This window comes from Manis pentadactyla, chromosome 11 (assembly GCF_030020395.1).
Source record: "Manis pentadactyla isolate mManPen7 chromosome 11, mManPen7.hap1, whole genome shotgun sequence".
Classification (NCBI taxonomy): domain Eukaryota; kingdom Metazoa; phylum Chordata; class Mammalia; order Pholidota; family Manidae; genus Manis; species Manis pentadactyla.
Window position 1 is genome coordinate 32,406,573 of NC_080029.1, and position 21,328 is coordinate 32,427,900.

Consider the following 21,328-nt stretch of genomic DNA (forward strand, 5'->3'; position numbering starts at 1 on the left):
ATTCCCCTTAATTTACATAAAGGAAGTGATTACTCAGAACACCCTTGAATGGGACTGGTGTGGGCTGTGTACCCTGAACTTGTTCATTTTTTACCTAATTCTAGTGTCCTTTAGCATTTGTCATACTTTATGGGTTGTGATATAGGAAGTACAAAATGTTCCATATTCCTTATAGGTCATCCTATCCTAAAGCAAAAATTGGACAGGAGATGTTTTCCCTTACCTATAGGACCTCTGTTTTGCCTCTCTGATTGTGTGATATCAGCTCTTATGTCTGTGATCAGCAGTGCATTTCACAGGTCTTATGAAGCTCTTACAAAGAAACTATGGGAAATTCATGCCAGTGGGCTTTGGAAAATCTTGTTAGTACCATCAGATGAATTACTTAGCCATGGATTTATGGAAATCTAGGTTCATGGAGTCTGCTCTTGGAACCTTTATTGATGCCCTATCTTGGGTTAGACATGATACTAGAGTCACTTGCTCTGGGAATGGCCTCACCAGTTTCTGTTCCAAAGCCTTAGCCTTTGCCAGTACTTTTAGAAATGTTCTTTTTACCCCACTAGAGCAATAAAGAAGTCCAAGTATTTGTCAGAGGTAGAAGGCAAAAAATAAATAAAAACCCACAAAAACACACAAACCAGGAGACCAGACTAGTGAGGGATCTTTTCCTGATATACTGAGGTCCGCATGCTTTTTGTCCTGGGTCTTTTGCATGCTAACCCTTGGATCACCTCCTTCCCCTGTTCTTTTATATTTTGTGACAAGTCCTTGGTTGAAGATAGGTTGGGGATAGATATTGCTTTTATGTTTCTCATGGGGATATTTTAATTTGAACTCATTGTAATGTGCTAGAACTTTCAAGATACTACTCATCTCATCTAGATGGGTAATAGAGGGCATTTCCCTGGAGGAAGGTAGTGGCATCTCCTTTATCACGGTAAGAGCCCAGAAAGCAACTCAAGATTGAAGTATTCTTGTTATAAACAGGTGCCGTTAGTTCTCCAAGAGGAAAAGAGAAACTTCTTCAGGGAATGTGTTGAGAACAGGAAAAAAGACTTTTCAGACAGTGTCAGTGGAGTGGAACTCTGATCTTGAAAGGAATTGGAGCCCTTTCGCTAATAGGCATAGGGTTGTTAAAGTGCCCTATTGTGTGGTTGACTTTTCATCCAGCCTCTGGTAATCTGCTTTCTTTCCACTTTGTTTTCCCCAACTCCTACTCCTTCTACTTCCTCTCCCCCAAAATTCCAAAATGGAACCATGTTTCTCAAAATGTGGTTTCAAAGTCACATGCATCAGAATCATTAGGTTCAGATTCCTGGACCTACTTCTCAGATTGAATTAGAATATCTGGTGGTGGATGTGGGGGTGGTTTCTGAGAATCTGTATTTTTCAAAAGCCCCAGGTAATTTGTCATACATCTTACACTTGAACCTTAAGCTATACGGTCTTTGACATTATCTTTATATCTTGACTGTGAGGGCAAACTGCTTCTAAGCCTTTTCTTTCTGATGAACTAGGTTATCCTTACCACTCTCATCAGAAGAAGCCAGATACAGAATCCCTACTGAGAAATTACAGTTAATATAGTTCACTTTCTGGATTTCAGGTATCACTGCATCCCTCTGGAAGGAATTTAATTTCGTACCTGAACATGAAGTATTCAGTTTTAGCATCTGCTGCTCTTTAAATAGCATCCCCTGAACACTCTGGGAGCAAGATTCCTACATGTATACCCTCTTTGTATGAGAGAGAGGAGAGTTCCCTGCCCAGAAATACAGGCAAGAGAAAAGTTAGGGATTCTCTGGAGCCCATAAACAGACTCCTGTAAAGTGGCCAGATTGCAAACTTAGGTCTAGGAGCTTGGATATGGGTGGGTTGGGCCCCATGCCTGTCCTGGGTGGACTCTCACAAGGACTGGCTAGAATCAGAGAGGAAGTCCCTTTTAACATATGGAAACGCGTTTGCCAGAGGCCCCAGCTTTCCTGTCAGGGATGCCTGAACTGATGCAAACCCCTGCTGCTATGGCTGGGTGGGGGTGCTGGCCAAGTTTCTTTTTGTTGAGTCTTGTTTCCACCCCCAGCTTCTTTTCAGTACTACAGATGCTCGTTTATTTGCACACTCCATGCTGATCTTGAATTGAAAGCCTCTCATTGTTTTTGAGCTCAGTGTTTAGATAACACCACATGCCTGTGGCAGCTAGGGCACCCTTTAAAGGAAATGCTTGGGCTCTAACAGCCCCGTCATTCATTCTCCGTATGTGAGTGAGTGTGGCCTGTGTCCAGGACCATTATAGGAACACTTCTCTGCAGGGATTATTACTTGGGATCTGTGGGGTACCAGGCTTCTCCTTGATGTTGGGAGTTCCAGGGACCATTTTCTAAGTCTCTTCCATCATTCTTCCATGCCATTCATAAGAGGATTATAGTCTGTTTTGCCCAAGTCTTGGCTCCGCACACAGTTGCAGTACCAGAGCATTCCTGCCTCTGGTGGGGTGCACAGGACTGACTGGCTAGTGGTGGTGCAGACTGCTTTTATGACCAGGCCAGGTTGGCAGCTTCTTTTGCACCCTGGTTTCAAGGGCTCCTTTTCTCATAGGATATCTCCTTTCTTGTCCCCTTAATCTTCCCCATCACTGTCTTGTGAAAAGAAAAAAAAAAAGAAAATGTTACCTTCATTCAATATTAAATCTCTTCTGGTAGCATACAGCTCTTTAGGTTCTTACCTAGTAAAATGCTATTAAAACTCCTTCCTTAAAAATGTTTCCTATAAATCTGCTAGGCTTTAATTTAGGTTTCTTGAGGTTCTTTTCAGTTCTGTGATTCCCTAGAATTTATAAACTCTCCTTTTTTCCCTAAAACTATTAGGGTTATTTCCTTGCCATAATGGTAATCTGTGTGTGAATTCTGATGTACACTAATTTCTACCCCATCCCTGATGCATGTACTTAACCTCACTTTCCTACCAGTAATTTAGTGTTCCAAGAATTGAACCCAAAATACAAAAGAAAAGTTGGTTATGACACAGTCAGTGAGCAAGCCACCCCTCCATAATAAAATAGTATCTAGGTAATCAGGGATACTGGTTCTTGGAAATATAAAATAGACACAGGTGTGCGAGAATGCACGCATGTGCATGTACACACACACACACACACACACACACACAACCCTTTTTACTTAGTAACATATAATTGTTAATGTTCATGGCCATCCTAGTTCTCTGTAAAATTGAAAGTACCTTCTGAGTCCTCAAAATAAATTTTTTGGAAGCATAATGTGTGACTTTCTTTAATGTTATGAATATTATGAAATTACAGAAGAATAGTAGGTGAACTAGAGCATACATACAATTCCCTAGTGAAGGTAGATAAATGGAATTATATATATTAACCAAAGTATATTTCAAATCTAAATATAAACTTTTGGAAATTGTAAAAGAAAACAAGTTCTTCTTGCTCTCTCAATTGTTGTACTACTTGCTCTGCATTTAAATTAAACTTTTTTATTTAATATTTACTCTGTAGTCATGCTGTGTAAATATAAAAATTCTCTGTGACTCCAAGAAGGGACTAGCGGTCACCAAAGGGGAGGGGTGGTGGAGGGTTGGTGGGGAGAGACAGAGAAGGGGATTGAAGGGTATTATGATTAGTACATATGTCGGGGGGGTGGTCATGGGGAAGATAGTAGAGCCCAGAGAAGACAAGTAGTGACTCTGTGGCATCTTACTACACTGATGGATACTGACTTCAATGGGGTATGGGGGGGACTTGATAATATGGGTAACCACACTAACCAATGTAGTAACCACAATGTTTTTCGTGTGAAACCTTCATAAGAGTGTATATCAATGATACTTTAATTTTAAAAATTAATTTTTAAAATTCTCTGTGTAGTGATTCTATAGCATCTTACTATACTGATGGACAGTGACTGTAATGGGGTATGTGGGGGGGACTTGGTGATGGGGAGAGTCTAGTAGACATAATGTTCTTCATGTAATTGTAGATTAATGATACCAAAAAAAAATTCTCTGTGAACAGATTAAAAATTCAAAAACAAATGCTTAAGTAATGAAGTTATTATTGAAAAATACCAGAATAAGCAGTAAAAGTATCTGTTTTTCATGCTGGTGGGTCTTGTATCCCTAAGACTAAGGGAAATAGATCCCAGAAATATCATCCATGATTAGCCAGTTAGACTAGACACACTCGCTTCCCAGAGTCTTGATGAGTGTCTGTTTAATTATGTAGTTAACTTGGATAAATCAAGTAACTAATCATTTTAATGTCTCTTCTTTCAAGGTGCTTTTGTAATCATTTTCCTGTAAATTTACTAGTAATTCATATTTTGGAGATGGAAAAGGTGAACTGACAGGTTAAATAACTTGCTTTAATCTAATGAAGGAACCATTCCTCTCCTCTTTCTTACCCCTAGCCCTCTGCTGAAATTCTGATGTAGAAGCCTGTCAGTAGGTCCTGGGCACACGTTGGGAAGAAATAAATGTGGTGAGTTTTACAGACCCTCTTGCAGCCCGCCTCATCCCAGTCCCTGTGCTTCTTGCCTTCCAGCTCTCTCCTACGCTATGGTGGCAACCTATCCCTCCAAAGTGCCATGAGCGTGCGATTCAACAGCAACGGGACCCAGCTCCTGGCCTTGAGGCGCCGCCTGCCCCCTGTGCTCTATGACATCCACTCCCGCCTGCCTGTTTTCCAATTTGACAATCAGGGTTACTTCAACTCTTGCACCATGAAAAGCTGCTGTTTTGCAGGAGATCGTGACCAGGTAAATGTCCTCTGCCTAATGCATCCCCCACTCATGGTTTCCTCTTGGATTGCTCTTTCTGTACGTGTCTTTATTTCTCTTCAGCATTGCGTCAGAAAACACTTGAGGGGAAACAGTGTCTGGGGATGTTCTGGCTTAATAGTTTCTTCATCAAGGCTGCCATTGGGTAATAATACAAGGCACACACCATAAACCAAGGCTGGCCACAGTTTGGTTCTGAGCAGTCTAGCTCTGCCAAGTTTGTGAATAGACTTTAAGATTCTAAGAATGTGTCAATTCAAAAGAAAGGAGGGAGTCCATGGAAAATTAGCCTGCCAAAAAAAGAGAGACTTTTTTTTTGGTGTCAATAAAACACAATGATGAATGAAACATTCTAAGTACCATCCAAAAGACATATATCCCGAATGGCCCCTTGGGATGGCATCTTTTTCTTGGATGAAATGGGCTGAGCTGAGAGGAAGCCAGATGCTGACTCTTTATTTTTATTGCCAGCATCACAACTGGGAAGGAGAACCCAAGCTGTGAGTTTCCAGCCTTTTCACAGTCTCACTGGAAATCGAGATACTAATGTTGACTTTAGAGCTGGTGGCTTAAAAACATACTTGGCATTCTTGCACCTGTCTATCTTGGCCATAAAAGTCATGAAGTGGGTGTCAGTGAGTGGACCAGTTGGACTGATCTGAGTAAAGACAAATGTAAAGAAAAATTGATCAAATAAACAAATAGATTCTTTTTTTCCTTCTCAAACACACAAATCTTATTGCTACTTCATATCTAGATTGGAAAAAGAGAAACCTTATTCTCCTACTAATGCTTAGTGTTACCTTTGGGTCCAACACCTATGTGAAAATGTGAAATTTCGAATATAATTCTCACATGCTATGTTCCACCTCTTTAGAGTTATTTATGGCAAGGTGCATAAAAGAACAGTTCTTTGAGAACTTGTAAAGACCCTGCTTTTTGAAGACAGAAGCTAGGATTTTTCTTCCTACAGTGAGGTTGCTTACAGGCTCCCCAATACCATCGCTTTAAGATTTGTATATGTAGAGGAGCACAGTTAATCCTTGTTGAATTGAGTTGAATGTTAAAGAAATTGGTAATATCTTTTAAGTTGTCCAGGCTAGGGATTTCCCCTTTTGTACATAGAGCTATATATAAAAATCAGAATTTATATTCAAGCCAGAATCCTAGGATCTAATTAGCTTTGATCCACACTAGAAACCACTAGGTGGCCTCAGTTATATAAGCGATGTCTCCTGGGAGAGGCCACAATGCCTGAATGAGTATTTACAGGCAATTTATTTCTTGGGTGGCAAGAAGCAGTTTCTAAACATGATCAGACTCACAATGGAACAGATAATTGTCTGCAGAATGGTTGATTTGGTTTCATTTAACTGGAAATGACAACCAAACCCCTCTCTCCCTCCCACCCTCCTTTCTTCCTTCTTTGCTTTCTTCCTTGGTTTTGTTAATTTCCCATCTTCTGTCAACTTCTAAGACATGTGATCCTTATTTCATTGAACAGTGAAGAGCAGGCACTAAATGTAATGGTTTATTAGGCTTTATTACCAAAAACACAAGGGCTAAGGGAAAGTTGAAAGAGAATGGATGTTGTGTTTCCTTTTACTTCCAGTATTAGCAGCCAGAGCCTGTCTGTTAGGAGTCCTTAAAATATGGGGACCAAAAGCCTCTAGCCAACATGAAGAGCACCTAGACTATGGTTTCTCAGTCTCGGCACTGTGGACATTTTAATGGGGTAGTTCTTTGTTGTGTGTGGGTGTCCTGTACATTGTAGGATTCTTAGCATCCTTGGCCTCTCCCCATAATGCAGGTAAACCTCCCCCGGCCTTCCCCAGACAACCAAAACTGCCTCTAGACACTACCAGTTGTCCCCTGGGTTGGGTGGGGGGGTAGGTCCCCTGGTTGAGAACATCTGCCCTACATTATAATCACCCATTTGCCTAGATGCATCAGGACAGCTATTGCCACAGGCAGAGCCACACGAGGTATTTTATGATGGTCCTGGTTGTATACACAGATGTAGTTGTTTTTGCTTTTCAGGTTATATGTAATGATAAAAACATTGAATGGTTTTTAATTTTTTTATTCAAATTTGACTTAATTTATTGTCACTTTTGTCACATGGGGAAAGTTTATAGGTACTATATCCCCTGACAAACTATACAGCTTTTTGGTTGGGGTAATTGGTTTTCTGTAGATGAGGGAGGATGCCAAGTCATTCAGTCTAACTTCGGATCTGTTTCGGAGTTAAAGTCTTTAAAATCTGTTCATATTCCCCATAAAGATTATTAGAGGCACATTACCTAGGGAATAGGAAATACAGCGATTTATGTTTGGCTGTTTTGTACTCCTTGGGAACTAAGAAATATGGCTAATTTATTATTGTCTTGTTTGCAATACCTGGCACACAGTGAGAGCACAATAAATATTTGCTGAAGCAAATCTTGAGTACTTAGGTTAATGTATGGTTTTAGCTTTCTGGGCCCAAGGCTTCTCAACTGTAAATCAGGATTGATAAATACTGTTTTTCCTATTCAACTTCCAGGGGCTTTAGGAGGATGAATTAAATAATAGATTTTCAGTGAAACTAATCTACTGAGCTTATACTTTTTAAGTGTGTTGCACTGGAGATCAAACTTACTATCTCATTCCTGGGACATGTCTCTCAAAGGTGATTTATAGGTCCTGACTTCCCACACTCAGGGCTAAAGCAGTAGCTGCCACAGTTACAGTTATGATCTGTAGGACTGACATGTATATTCTTCAGCTAGTCCACACAGGATCTTTCTTGATGCTTTCAAATCCCAAAACCTACCCTTTTCCTTATATTGGTCTTTACACTTGCTCTTGCTCTTGTATACTCTGCGAACTCCCACAGCAGGAGGCTCTGTGCTCTGGAACTCTTCATTTAGTCATAGGCTGGATAGCCATCCCAGAAAGTAATCTGAGAATTTCCATAATAGGAATGAACATGGTCAAGAAAGGCACTAAGTGACCTAACTATCTGAGACTGTCTTCTGGCTTTTAGTTATAGTGAGATGAATCAGTTCACACAAATGGACTCAGATATTGTACCAGAGAGTCTGTACTTCTGTTTAGCCTATCCTAGGTTACTACGTGATTCATTAGTCTCAAAATGAAATTCACATTTCAAGAAACTGGACCCAGAGAATAAAATGTGAAATATGCTGAGTCTCCTTTTTTTTCTCCCCCCATGCTCATTGCCACCATTGTAGATTAATTCTAACTATAGCACTGTTAGAGATCGTTTCATATAAACTGTCTTTTTACAGATGAGAAAACTGAGTCTCAGAATAGTTAGGTACACAAGTCAACATGTACACAAGTTTGTAGCTGAGCCAGGCCTAGAGCCCAGCATTTTGAGCTGTCAATAGAGATCCCCTTACATTATACCACAGTCACAGCTCAATGCCAGCAGAAGCAAGGCAAACAGCAAAAGTGAGCGAATTGGGCTAGAAGTAAACAGTAGGGAGTGTTGGGAACTCTGGCCAACTTGAGAGCCCATTCCATCTAAGTCTAAATGAATCCCATCCAAATGAAGCTTTGACTCAACTTCAGCACATTGTTGCTGTGATGGCCTCTGGTTTTTTTCAAGAGAAACCAGAAATCAAGATTTTGTTTGTGCAGTCTCCTGATTTTTAAATATTGCAACATTTCGTACTTAATTGTGTGGATAAAACAAGTCTGTGCACCATACCTATTCTGCTCTAGAGCCACCAGTTTGAAACTGCTTCAGCAAGATGTTTTTCTCTCATGTTTACTTCCATTGTCTTTCACTAATTCATAGGTGAGTGGAGACAAGTTCGCTTTTCTATCTCCTACTGTATACTTCCTAACTTCATGCCTTCCCACCCCATCTTTTTTTTAGCCCAATTTTATTTTCAATTTTTAATTTTTAATTTATTTTTTATTTATATATCATTGATATACACTCTTATGAAGGTTTCACAAGAAAAACAATGTGGTTATTATATTCACCCTTATTGAGTCCACCCCCAGTGCCCCATTGGAGTCACTGTTCATCAGTGTAGTAAGATGCCACAGAGCCCTATTTGTCTTCTCTGAGTTACACTGTCTTCACTGTGACTCCACACACACCATGTGCACCCATCATGATACCCCACAATCCCCTTCTCCCTCCCTCCCGCCTGCTCTCCCCGACCCCTCCCCTTTGGTAACCACTTCTTGTATTCTCTGAGTCTGCTGCTATTTTGTTCCTTCAGTTTTGCTTCATTGTTATACTCCACAAATGAGGGAAGTCATTTGGTACTCGTCTTTCTCTGCCTGACTAATTTCACTGAGCATAATACTCTCTAGCTCCATCCATGTTGTTGGAAATGGTAGGATTTGCTTCTTTCTTATGGCTGAGTAGTATTCCATTGTGTATATGTACCAGCTCTTCTTTATCCATTCATCTGCTGATGGACACTTAGGTTACTTCCATATCTTGACTATTGTAAATATTGCTGCAGTAAACATAGGGGTGCATATGTCTTTTTGAATCTAAGAAGTTGTTTTCTTTTGGGTAAATTCCTAGGAGTGGAATTCACAGGTCAAATAGTATTTTTCTTTTTAGTTTTTTGAGGAACCTTCATATTGCTTTCCACAATGGTTGAACTAGTTTACATTCCCACCAGCAGTGTAGGAGGGTTCTCCTTTCTCCGCATCCTCGCCAGCATTTGTTGTTCCTAGTCTTTTCTATGTTGGCCATCCTAACTGGTGTGAGGTGATATCTCATTGTGGTTTTAATTTGCATTTCCCTGATAATTACTGATGTGGAACTTCTTTTCCTGTGCCTGTTGGCTATCTGAATTTCTTCTTTGGAGAAGTATCTGTTCATATACTCCGCCCATTTTTAATAGGGTTATTTGCTTTTTGGGTGTTGAGGTGTGTGAGTTCTTTATATATTTTGGATGTAAACTCCTTGTCATATATGTCATTTACAAATGTATTCTCCCATACTGTAGGATGCCTTTTTGTTCTGTGGAGAGTGTCCTTTGCTGTACAGAAGCTTTTTAGTTTGATGTAGTCCCATTTGTTCATTTTTGCTTTTGTTCCCTTTGCTCAAGGAGATGTATTCAGGAATAAGTTGCTCATGTTTATATTCAGGAGATTTTACCTATGTTGTCTTCTAAGAGTTTTATGGTTTCATGACTTACATTCAGGTCTTTGGTCCATTTTGAGTTTACTTTTTTATGTATGGGGTTAAACAATAATCCAGTTTCATTCTCCTGCATGTAACTGTCCAGTTTTGCCAACACCAGTTGTTGAAGAGGCTGTCATTTCCCCATTGTATGTCCATAGCTCCATTATCATATATTAATTGACCATATATGATTGGGTTTATATCCGAGATCTCTAGTCTGTTCCATTGGTCTTTGGGTGTGTTCTTGTGTCAGTACCAAATTGTCTTGATTACTGTGGCTTTGTAGTAGAGCTTGAAGTTGGGGAGCGTGATCCCCTGGTTTTATTCTTCCTTCTCAGGATTGCTTTAGTTCTTTGGGATCTTTTGTGGATCCATATGAATTTTAGAATGATTTGCTCTAGTTCATTGAAGAATGCTGTTGATATTTTGATAGGAATTGCTTTGAATCTGTAGATTACTTTAGGCAGGATGGCCATTTTGACAATATTAACTCTTCCTATACATAAGCACAGGATGTGTTTACATTTATTGATATCTTCTTTAATTTCTCTCATAAGTATCTTGTAGTTTTCAGAGTATAGGTCTTTCACTTCCTTGGTCAGGTTTATTCCTAGGTATTTTATTCTTTTTGATGCAATTGTGAATGGAATTGTTTTCCTGATTTCTCTTCTGTTAGTCATTGTTAGTGTATAAGAATGCAACAGATTTCTGTGTATTAATTTTGTAACCTGCAACTTTGCTAAATTCAGATATTAGATCGAGTAGTTTTGGAGTGGATTCTTTAGGGTGTTTTATGTACAATATCATGTCATCTGCAAACAGGGACAGTTTAACTTTTTCCTTACCAATCTGGGTGCCCTTTATTTCTTTGTGTTTTCCAATCGCTGTGGTGAGGACCTCCAGAACTATGTTGAGTAAAAGTGGAGAGAGTGGGCATCCTTGTCTTGTTCCCGATCTTAAAGGAAAGGCTTTCAGCTTCTCGCTGTTAAGTATTACGTTGGCTGTGGGTTTATCATATATGGCCTTTATTATGTTGAGGTACTTGCTCTCTGTACCCATTTTGTTGATAGTTTTTATCATGAATGGTTATTGAGTTTTGTCAAATGCTTTGTTGGCAGTTGGCATCTACGGAGATGATTGTGGTTTTTATCTTTCTTTTTGTTGATGTGGTATGATGTTGATGGATTTTTGGGTATTGTACCGTCCTTGCATCCCTGGAATAAATTCTACTTGTTCATGGTGGATGATCTTTTTGATATATTTTTGAATTTAGTTTGCTAATATTTTGTTGAGGATTTTTCCATCTATGTTCATCAGGGATATTGGTCTGTAATTTTCTTTTTTTGTGGTATCTTTGCCTGGTTTTGCTATTAGAGTGATGCTGGCCCTATTAGAATGAGTTTGGAAGTATTCCCTCTTCTCCTACTTTTTGGAAAACTTTAAGGATGATGGGTATTAGGCCTTCACTAAATGTTTGATACGATTCGGTGGTGAAGCCATCTGGTTCAGGAGTTTTGTTCTTAGGTAGTTTTTGATTGCCAGTTCAATTTCATTACTGGTAATTGGTCCATTCTGATTTTCTGTTTCTTTCTGAGTCAACTTTGGAATGTTGAATTTTTCTAGAAAGTTGTCCGTTTCTTCTAGGTTGTGCAGTTTGTTGGCATATAATTTTGCATAGTATTTTCTAATAATTTTTTGTATTTCTGTGGTGTCCATAGTGATTTTTCCTTCTCATTTCTGATTCTGTTTATGTGTGTAGACTTTTTTTCTTGATAGTCTTGCTAGGGGTTTATCTATTTTGTTAATTTTCTTGAAGAGCCTGCTCTTGCTTTCATTGATTCTTTCTATTGTTTTATTCTTCTCGATTTTATTTATTTATGCTCTAATTTTTATTATGTCCCTCCTTCTACTGACTTTGGGCCTCATTTGTTCTTTTTCTGTTTTCATTAATTTTGAGTTTTAGACTGTTCATATGAGATTGTTCTTTCTTAAGGTAGGCCTGAATTGCAATATACTTCCCTCTTAGTATGATTTTCACTGTGTCCCACAGATTTTGTGGTGTTGAATTATTCTTGTCATTTGTTTCCATATATTGCTTGATCTCTGTTTTCATTTGATTATTAATCCATGGTTATTTAGGAGCATGTTGTGAAACCTCCATGTGTTTGTGGGATTTTTCGTTTTCTTTGCACGATTTCTAGTTTCATATCTTTGTGGTCTGAGAAACTGGTTGGTACAATTTCAGTCTTTTTTAATTTACTGAGGCTCCTTTGTGGCCTAGTGTATGATCTATTCTTGAAAATGTTCCATGTGCACTTGAGATGAATGTGTATTCTGTTGCTTTTGGATGGAGTGTTCTGTAGATGTCCTTTAGGGTCATCTGTTTTAATATGTTGTTTAGTGCCTCTGTCTCCTTACTTATTTTCTGTCTGGTTGATGTGCCCTTTAGCGTGAGTGGTGTGTTGAAGTCTCCTAAAATGAATGCATTGCATTTTATTTCCCCTTTTAATTCTGTTAGTATTTGTTTCACATATGTCAGTGCTTCTGTGTTGGGTGCATAGATATTTGTAATAGTTATATCCTCTTGTTGACTGACCCCTCTATCATTATGTAATGTCCTTTTTTGTCTCTTGTGACTTTCTTTGTTTTGAAGTCTATTTTGTCTGATACCAGTACTGCTACACCTGCTTTTTTCTCCCTATCACTTGCATGAAATATCTTTTTCCATCCCTCCACATTTAGTCTGTGTATATCTTTGGGTTTGAAGTGAGTCTCTTGTATGCAGCATATAGAAGGGCCTTGTTTTTTTATCCATTCCATGACTCTGTGTCGTTTGATTGGTGCATTCAGACCATTTACATTTAGGGTGATTATCAATAGGTGCGTACTTATTGCTATTGCAGGCTTTAGATTCATGGTTACCAAGGGTTCAAGGGTAATTCCCTTACTATCTAAGAGTCTAACTTAATTCACTTAGTATGCTATTACAAACACAACCTAAAGGTTCTTTTTTGTTCTCCTTTTTCTTCCTCCTCCATTCTTTATGTATTAGGTATCATATTCTGATCTCTTTGTATATCCCTTGGTTGACTTTGGGGCAGTTGATTTGATTTTGCATCTGCTTAGTACTTAATTGTTCTGCTTTCTTTACTGTGGTTGTATTTCCCCTGGTAACAGTTATTTAGCCTTAGGAACACTTCCATCTATATCAGTCCCTCCAAAATAAATGATAGTCTTGCTGGGTGGAGTATTGGCTCGAGGCCCTTCTGTTTCATTGCATTATATATATCATGCCACTCCCTTCTGGCCTGTAAGGTTTCTGTTGAGAAGTTCAATGGTAGCCTGATGGGTTTTCCTTTGTATGTGATCTTTTTTCTCTTTCTGGCTGCTTTTAGTAGTCTGTCCTTACCCTTGATCTTTGCCATTTTAATTATTATATGTCTTGGTGTTGTCTTCCTTGGGTTCCTTGTGTTGGGAGATCTGTGCACCTCCATGGCCTGAGAGACCATCTCCTTCTCCAGATTGGGGAAGTTTTCAGCAATTACCTCCTCAAAGCCACTTTCTATCCCTTTTTCTCTCTCTTGTTTTTCTGGTACTCCTATAATGTGAATATTGTTCCGTTCAGATTGGTCACACAGTTCTCTCAATATTCTTTCATTCCTAGAGATCCTTTTTTCTTTGTGCACTTCAACTTCTTTGTATTCCTCTTCTCTAATTTCTATTCCATTTACTGTCTCTTTTACTACATCTAATATGCTTTTAAATTCCTCTATTGTATGTTTCATTTCTGATATGGAATTTCTTAATGATTGAATCTCCATCCTAAATTCGTCCCTGAGTTCTTGAATATTTTGCTGTACCTCCATGAGCATGTTTATGATTTTTATTTTGAACTCTCAGGAAGAATGGTGAGTTCAGTTTCACTTGGGCCTTTTTCTGCTGTTTGTGAGATTTGGTTTGAACCAAGTTACTTTGACGTTTCATATTTGTATGTGGTGCCCTCTAGTGCCTAAAGCTCTAGTCTCTGGAACTGCTAAGCCCCTGGAGTGATGTTGGGGGTCACAGGGGAGCGGCACTGCTGCCTGGGGGGAGGAAAGAGCTGTTTCCTGCTTCCTGGCTGCAGTGCCTGTCTCCACTGTCAGATCCAGTGGGCTGAGCACACAGGTGGAAGCCTCTGTACTTTGGTTGGTAGCTGCCGTAGGCGGGGCCTCCCTCTGGCTGGCCTGATGCCAGGGCAGGGACTGCCAGTTTGTGAGCCAGTACCGGGAGGCCAGGAGTAAGGCACAGCAGGCTGCGTATCACAATGCAGGGCCTCAGAGCTGAATAGCCAGCCAGGGGGATGGAGTGCCTGAAGCTCCTGAAAGTTCCCAACCTGCTGGACAGAGAGCGCCCAGACAACCTTGTCCACCTATCCCTTCTCCCGAGCAGGGATAGGGAGCCAACTCCATGCAATCCTCACCCCTTCAGGATAGCAGCAATTTCCATGCAGTCCCTGCCTCTTCAGCAGCTCTCTTGCTGCTAGGAAGCCTCTCAGATCACCCACCTTTTCTTTGTCCCAGAGCAGCCGGACATGGAACCCTGTTCTCCACAAATGGCTGAAATCCTCTCTGAGTATTCTGACTATCTTAGCTTTCCAACCCCACTAATCTCCAGAGCACCATGCAGTGTAGGTTTGTGCTCCCAAAGCAGATCTCCAGGGCTGGGTGTTCAGCAGTCCTAGGCTTCCACCCACCTCCCTGCTCCATTTCTCTTCCTTCAGCTGTTTAGCTGGGGTAGGGGAAGGGCTTGGGTCCTGCCGGATCAAGGCTTTGGTACGTTACTCTGTTTTGTGAGCTCTGCTCTGTTCTCCAGGTGTTTGCAGTCTGGCTCAGGCTTCTTTCCTGTTGGTCTTTTAGGATTAGTTGTATTAACTATATTTTCGTGTTATGTGGTTTTGGGAGGAGTTCTCTGTCTCACCTCTCATGCCACCATCTTTAATCCCCCAATCCCACTCCCTGTCTTTTAAAATAAGAAAGCAGGTATTTACTGAGCATGTACTCTGCCAGGTGCTGTGGTAGACTTAGTCATATGACTGCCAGAAAGTACCTTCTTTGAGATTTTTATTCAAAGCCATATATACCTATATGTCTTCCCTACTCTTGGCTAAAAATACATGGTTTGTTTACTTTTAGTACATTTGACCTTTGAAAAGTGTAGGGTTTTGGGGTGCTAACCCCACACACAGTTGAAAATCCAAGTCTGCATATAATTTAAGTTCTCTGCAACTTAGCTACTAATAGCCTACTGTTCACCAGAAGCCTTACCAAAAACATGAACTGCCAATTAATATATATTTTGTATGTTACATGTTATATACTGTATTCTTACAATACAGTAAGCTAAAGAAAATGTTTTTTCAAGTCATCACAAATCTCCAAAAACCTTAACCAAAATATTCATTGAAAAAAATCCATGTATAAGTGGACCCACACAGTTTCAACCTGTGTTGTTCAAAGGTCAACTATAGTCTTTTAATTATTTAAGTTTAATAACTTCTACCATCAGATAAGGTCACATAAGTGACATCCGATTGACTGGGCATCAGCAGAAACAATTGGCCCCATACACAGCCCTGGACTTTTTTTCCCTATTTTTGTTAACCAGCTCACCTAGTCTTATAGTATAGAGAGGAGCATCATACTTAGATTTTTGTTTATTGTTTTGTCTGTGAAGCCTGACTGGTACCTTCTGTCTCCCAAACTTCACACCCCTCTGCATCCTAGTGAGCCAATCTCTTAACAGGGTTAGAGAGGAGGGCCAGATTTCCACCCGATAGCCTTCCTGGCACACACAAGACAGCACTCTCCTTTTGTTCCCTTTCTCTCACAATTCCTTAAATGGTTTTTCTCCTGGCTTACTATGAAAGTAAAGTCCAGCAGAGCAGCTCCAGCTTCTGGGTAGTAAGGCTTTCATGCTAACATCTATATGTGGTTTGAAAATGGACAGTGTGGTGATTTTTAAATCTTCTCTTACTTAGTTTCATCTAATGCCTGGCCTAATAGTCCCTACATCTTGCTGAAAGTGGGATGGGGAAGGAAGGAGAAAGTATAATAAAGTTTTCTTGAAAGGGTTGAGAATTGGAGTGTCTGAGCACTGGGATCAGTTATGCAAGTCTCTCTTTTAAACCTGAGAGATGGCTGGGCTCCCCAGATTATGATAATGAAATTATTCTATCTCATCCCCTGGAGGAAAGAGCTAACGTTGTACCCTGGGAACCAACTAAATGGCCTTGAATACGTGGCCTGGCCTCAGACATTACATCATCACTCAACTTTTCTGTGTTGACATTATTTGGGTATAGCAGAGGTGCAGGAATTCACCAGTAACTTGCTCCAGGCCAGTGAAGCACTCTATAAAGTTATGACTTTGCTTTCTTTATAACTGCATGCAGCCCTGATTAAGTTTACGTGGGGGCCTGGCATGCCATATATTCTCCTTTATCTGAAATAAAGGCACACTTTTAATAGGGGTGGTTCCACTCTTGGGTTTCATCCTTTGATTTCCTTTTGTGACCTGAAGTTAATATTTTATTTTTCTCCTTGTCTTTCTTTTATATCTTAAATATTTTTAGCCATGTAGCTTTTAAAGCACTTTTATTTCATACTGAATCTTTCTAGCGACCTTTGGATGTTGTTGGACAGGTTTCATCCCCATGTGAAATTGAGGTCTGGCATAGTTTTAAATGGAAGATGTAATCAATAGCAGATCCAGGACTAGACGTCTCTTGCCTATAAATGTACCTTCTTCCTCATAGACACGCTGCCCTCTGGGTTATACAGATAAAGTGGTCATAGAGTCTTCCTTAGGCTAATGAGGAAGAGCTGAATATAGATTATTGTGGCAGAAGAATTCTTGTTGTATGTATTATATAGGTGAATTATTCGAGAGACTCCTTATTTTAAAAAGAGAAGGTAGCATGAAAATAACTTGTTTATTAAATCACTTGTTTATAACTTTTATGAATCCTGAACCTCTTTGAAAGTCTAAAAGCTATGAATACTCATGTCGGAAAAATGTACATATGCACCTAGTTTTGCATTTAATATTAAGGAGTTAATAGAAGTCCTGAAACCTAAGCATTTCAGGTATTTGCAACCCTTGATTAAGATTTTACAAATGGATTAGATCATCTTTTACCCCATTTACTGATGCAGTTTTAGAACTTGAAACACTTAAAAGGTTTTGGAGTGTATGCAGGCCTGTTAGATACGGTCTGGTTTATAATTGTTCCTGAGAAGGAACACTAGGTGACCTGATATCTTCTTAGGAACAAATGGAATAAATGTGACCTAGTGATATTCTATGACAATTCTCCTTGACTGTGTAGTTCCTGGCTAGGAATCTGGGCTCTACTAGGAAATCCCTGATAGATATGAATGAAGGGAACAGAGTTTAGCCTTTCCTTCTTTACTTGCCCTGTCCTTTTTAGAGATTCTACTTTTAGTGTCTTTACCTCTTTTTCTGATGTCTTCAAACTTGAGAGAAAAAGGAAAGTAATGCTCCTTTCTCGGAATGGTTGGAGGCATTTCCTTGAATGAAGAGTATAAATGGTCATATTTAGAATGAAATGAGTGGTGCCATCTCTCCCACTTCCCAGTCCCCACATAGAAGAACTGAGGCCCACTAAGGAGACATTGATTGCTGAAGGCCATTTAGTTAATCGCCCCCTGTCTTTCCCAGGTTTCCAAAAGAGTTTTGTCAAATAAAGAATCATCTTTAAGTAAGGCAGGCCACTTTGGTACAAGCAGCTGTTGGCAATTTAGAGCATTTAAAAAAAAAAATTTCTTCCCTACTGGTTATTTAACTTATAACTAGCTGTCTTTATGGAACATTTCTTTATTAATAGAATTTTTCCTAGTCAGAACCCATAAAGATTAGTTATTTCAATAAACCAAAGAATTCCGGAAGTCTAATGGAGCTGAAATAGCAAATGATCCAAAGAAGCAAGAATCACGTAGCTTCACATGCAAAAAAAAAGCGTTAACTTAGGGGTATGCATATTGGTGTGCTTTTATTGGGAGCCACCAGAATTCCATTTCTCCTACCACAAAATGAAATAAAAACAAATCTGTGACTTTGGTCATTTCTGAGGAAAATTTTCCCTGGCTGTTTTGGGTGGTATTTGTGACAGGCACTGGGTAGCAGAGAGATGATCAAAGGCTTCATACATACTAATTAGCAAACTTTTTTCTAGAAAGCACAACACAAAAAACTGTTCAATCACATTTTTTTCCCCTTCTGACAAAAGGCCAGGGAGAAGTAAGAGCTGTGTTTGATTTAAATGCTAAATTGTAGTCTCTCTGCTATTGCTGATCCAGGCTAGAGAGCCATCTGGATTTTCTATCCTAGTCAGCATGCCATTTACTGGAGAATAATTAATCAATTACTGTGGAAGGAGCCTTGGAGGGAACTGTGTAAGTTGATCAGTACTCAGTGAATAGTAACTGACTGATATGCTTCCTTCTCCATCAACAGATTTTGGGGAATATCAAATGATGTGCAAACACACATACACATTCACCTTCTTACACATACATAGATATACAAACTTGGAGAGAGGAGAGAAATTGAGCAGGAAGAGATTTCTCTGTTAGCAAAGGGCCTACTAAACATTGGAATTTGGGGAGTATATTGGGTGGATGTCCCTCCTGCATTGTAGAATTTTTTCCTCTTTTTAATGTGGATTTTGTGTTAGGAGAAAAAGGAGGCATTTTTTTGTTTATTTTCATATTTCTAAACCCAATGATGCTCTGGAATATTATTTGTAGGGAATTATTTATAACAGGTTTAAGTAAAAGTACTAAGGAGAGAGGCAGTTGGTTTGCTTGAAGATGGCTAACACATTTGGTATGTTCCAGGAAGCTTCTGATTAGTAAGCAGTTTTGTTGTGGCTGGCCACATTTAGATCCTTCTTTGAACCTTCAAGTTATTAAAAAAGGCCTTGTGACTTGGGTGGCTCTGCCAAGGTGGTCTGTATATTTAGAGGAATGGGTTTCTCTGGATATTCAGCTAGCAAGACACCTTTGCAAATAGAAAAAGGTATTTATTGAGAGGGTGTGTAATATGAGAATGCTAAGAGATGAAGAAAGGAGCAGGTGTTCTTTGAGAGGATGCTGGGCATTACAGCAGCCTGCCAGAGAGTAGGGAGTGTTAGGGGAATCGCTGTTTTCTGTGAAGGTTGACAGGGTATGTGGGCAAATGAGACAGTGACTAAGTACTAATGTGGTAATCTTTTTTTTTTCATGTTGATGGTGGTGGTTCTTTCTTGAAATCTATTGAGAGGAGCAGTTGTTTTTTCTGTCCCTATGCTTAAGCAAGTCAATATTTCCATACTGGCAGTGGATTACATAAAATGCACTGGCCTCAAGTTAACTACTTAAAATGAGTAGGCTGCATCAAGATCGGTAAATGGACTGCCCTCTTGGACTACAGAATGAATGAACAGTGGAATGAGTTACAGTGTAGCCAACCTTTAACCTTTGTGACCCGCTGGGAAAGGTTACGGATTATGTGGACCTACAGAACTTATGCACATTTTTGCATTGGCATCACGCATCGTACCTACAAAGCCAAAGTAAAATTAAGTGTGTCTTCCTACTCTATGATCTGAAGTAGCCTGTTGGTCTCCTACCTTCCCTCAGACCCAGGACATTTGGAAACATGCAGTTACCTAGATAATGGGCAGTCTAAAATGTACTTTTTCCTCTTTTGTAGCCCTGCCCTACTGTTCTCAGTTAGGATACAAATGAGCTTTTAATTTGTCATTTACTCCTGTTTAAGATGAGGTCAAAGAAAAAAACTAAGGTAACGAATTCTTCATACTCATGCCCTCATCTTGGCCACAAACTTAATAGCACCTTATTTAGTTTTTGCTTTTCTAAAACTGAGCAGTAATCTTTAGCTTTTTTCATGGTGGTGATTGTTGCTTGTAAAGTCCTCCATCACAAAAGGGAATAAAAGTGGTAAATATAGGCAACCATTTTTTTTTATCTGTTATGTTTTTATAACTTACCTATTTATAAAGGGCTATCTGCTGCTGAACTTTTCTGTTATCTAAGCCAGAAGCCCTCTACTCTAGGTCAGCTTCAGGTTCAACACCAGATTGCCTGGTAACAATGTGCAGATACAGTTTAAGACTAGATAATCAAGAGAAAAAGGAAAAGAGAGAGAAATTTACACCTCCAGTTTTGCCACTTGAGGTTAAATTCAATTTTCTGCTCAATTCAAGTAATTATTGTGTTTTAAAATTTGAATATATTTATGTATTTTGGGTTTCTTTTGGAAATGATTGGTGTTGGCAGTACTTAGTCTTTGTTTTCTTGCTCATTTTTCCTTGAATCCCACAACAAATATTTAAATATTTGTGAGATGGCCAATCAAGACTCACAGGGCCCCATTTGTCCTCTTGTGCACTAACCATTAGCAGGATTTCAGTCACAGGCTCCAACCCGAGTCTAGGGAGAGATGAACCCCTCCAACACAGCTTTAGAAGAGAAGAGTCCTGATTGCTCGATGATGTTAGATGTTTCTTTGCACTCAGCCCACTTGAACTAATCTTTATTTCTTCAAAGCCTAAAAAAAAGAAAAGAGCTCTTTGGGCTACCTTATATTTTAAAATGGTCCCAAACCCTGTCCTCTTTCCTAAAATACTCTTTCCTCAGATATCCATATAACTTGCTCCCTCATTTCCTTCAGAACTGATGCCATATCATCAGAGAGGCCTTCTGTGGCCACCCCATATAAACATAAATAACTACCCCTAAATGCCCTAGCCTACTGGTTAATTTTTCTGTATAACGGTTAAACCTCTATGAGACACATTAAATATATATATTTAATATATAAATTTTTTTCCCTACTACCTATACTCTACTCACATTAAATATGTACATTTTTTCTCTCCCAATAATATGAAAGCTTCATGAGGGCAGGAACAGGGAGGGTCTTTTTTGACCAATTCTGTATATTTTCCCTGGAACAGTGCCCAAGACATTTGATAAATATTTGTTTAATGAATAAAGGGACGAACTCATTTTCATTTCAGTCTCCCACAGTCAGCAGTTCTTAGGCAGCCAGCTTTTAATGCTGGAAGGGACCCAGCAGACAACCATGAAATGTCATAAATGAATTCCTGAGGGCAATTTTGTGATTCCAGTGTGTGTGAACACAAATGGTCTGACTAGACGGCAGTGGGTCAACACCCCCTCAATGGAAATCACCCTGAGCCATTCCCTTGTGGTGGTTCTAAAAGGAAGAGAGGGTCAGGAGTTGCCCTTATCCTGAGGGGAAGCCTGTACATTGTACACGTTTTCTGTGT

At 39.5% G+C, this 21,328-nt stretch overlaps 1 protein-coding gene across 5 annotated transcripts in view; it reads left to right on the forward strand.

The window, feature by feature from the left end:
- The window catches only part of DCAF5 (DDB1 and CUL4 associated factor 5), a 109,033-nt gene that overhangs the window by 60,089 nt on the left and 27,616 nt on the right, over nucleotides 1-21,328 (forward strand). For all 5 annotated transcript variants that reach the window (XM_036913377.2, XM_036913378.2, XM_036913376.2 and 2 more), the window contains one exon: nucleotides 4,571-4,784. In XM_036913377.2, coding sequence (XP_036769272.2) covers nucleotides 4,571-4,784 — 214 coding nt within the window. The remainder of the gene's footprint in view (nucleotides 1-4,570; nucleotides 4,785-21,328) is intronic.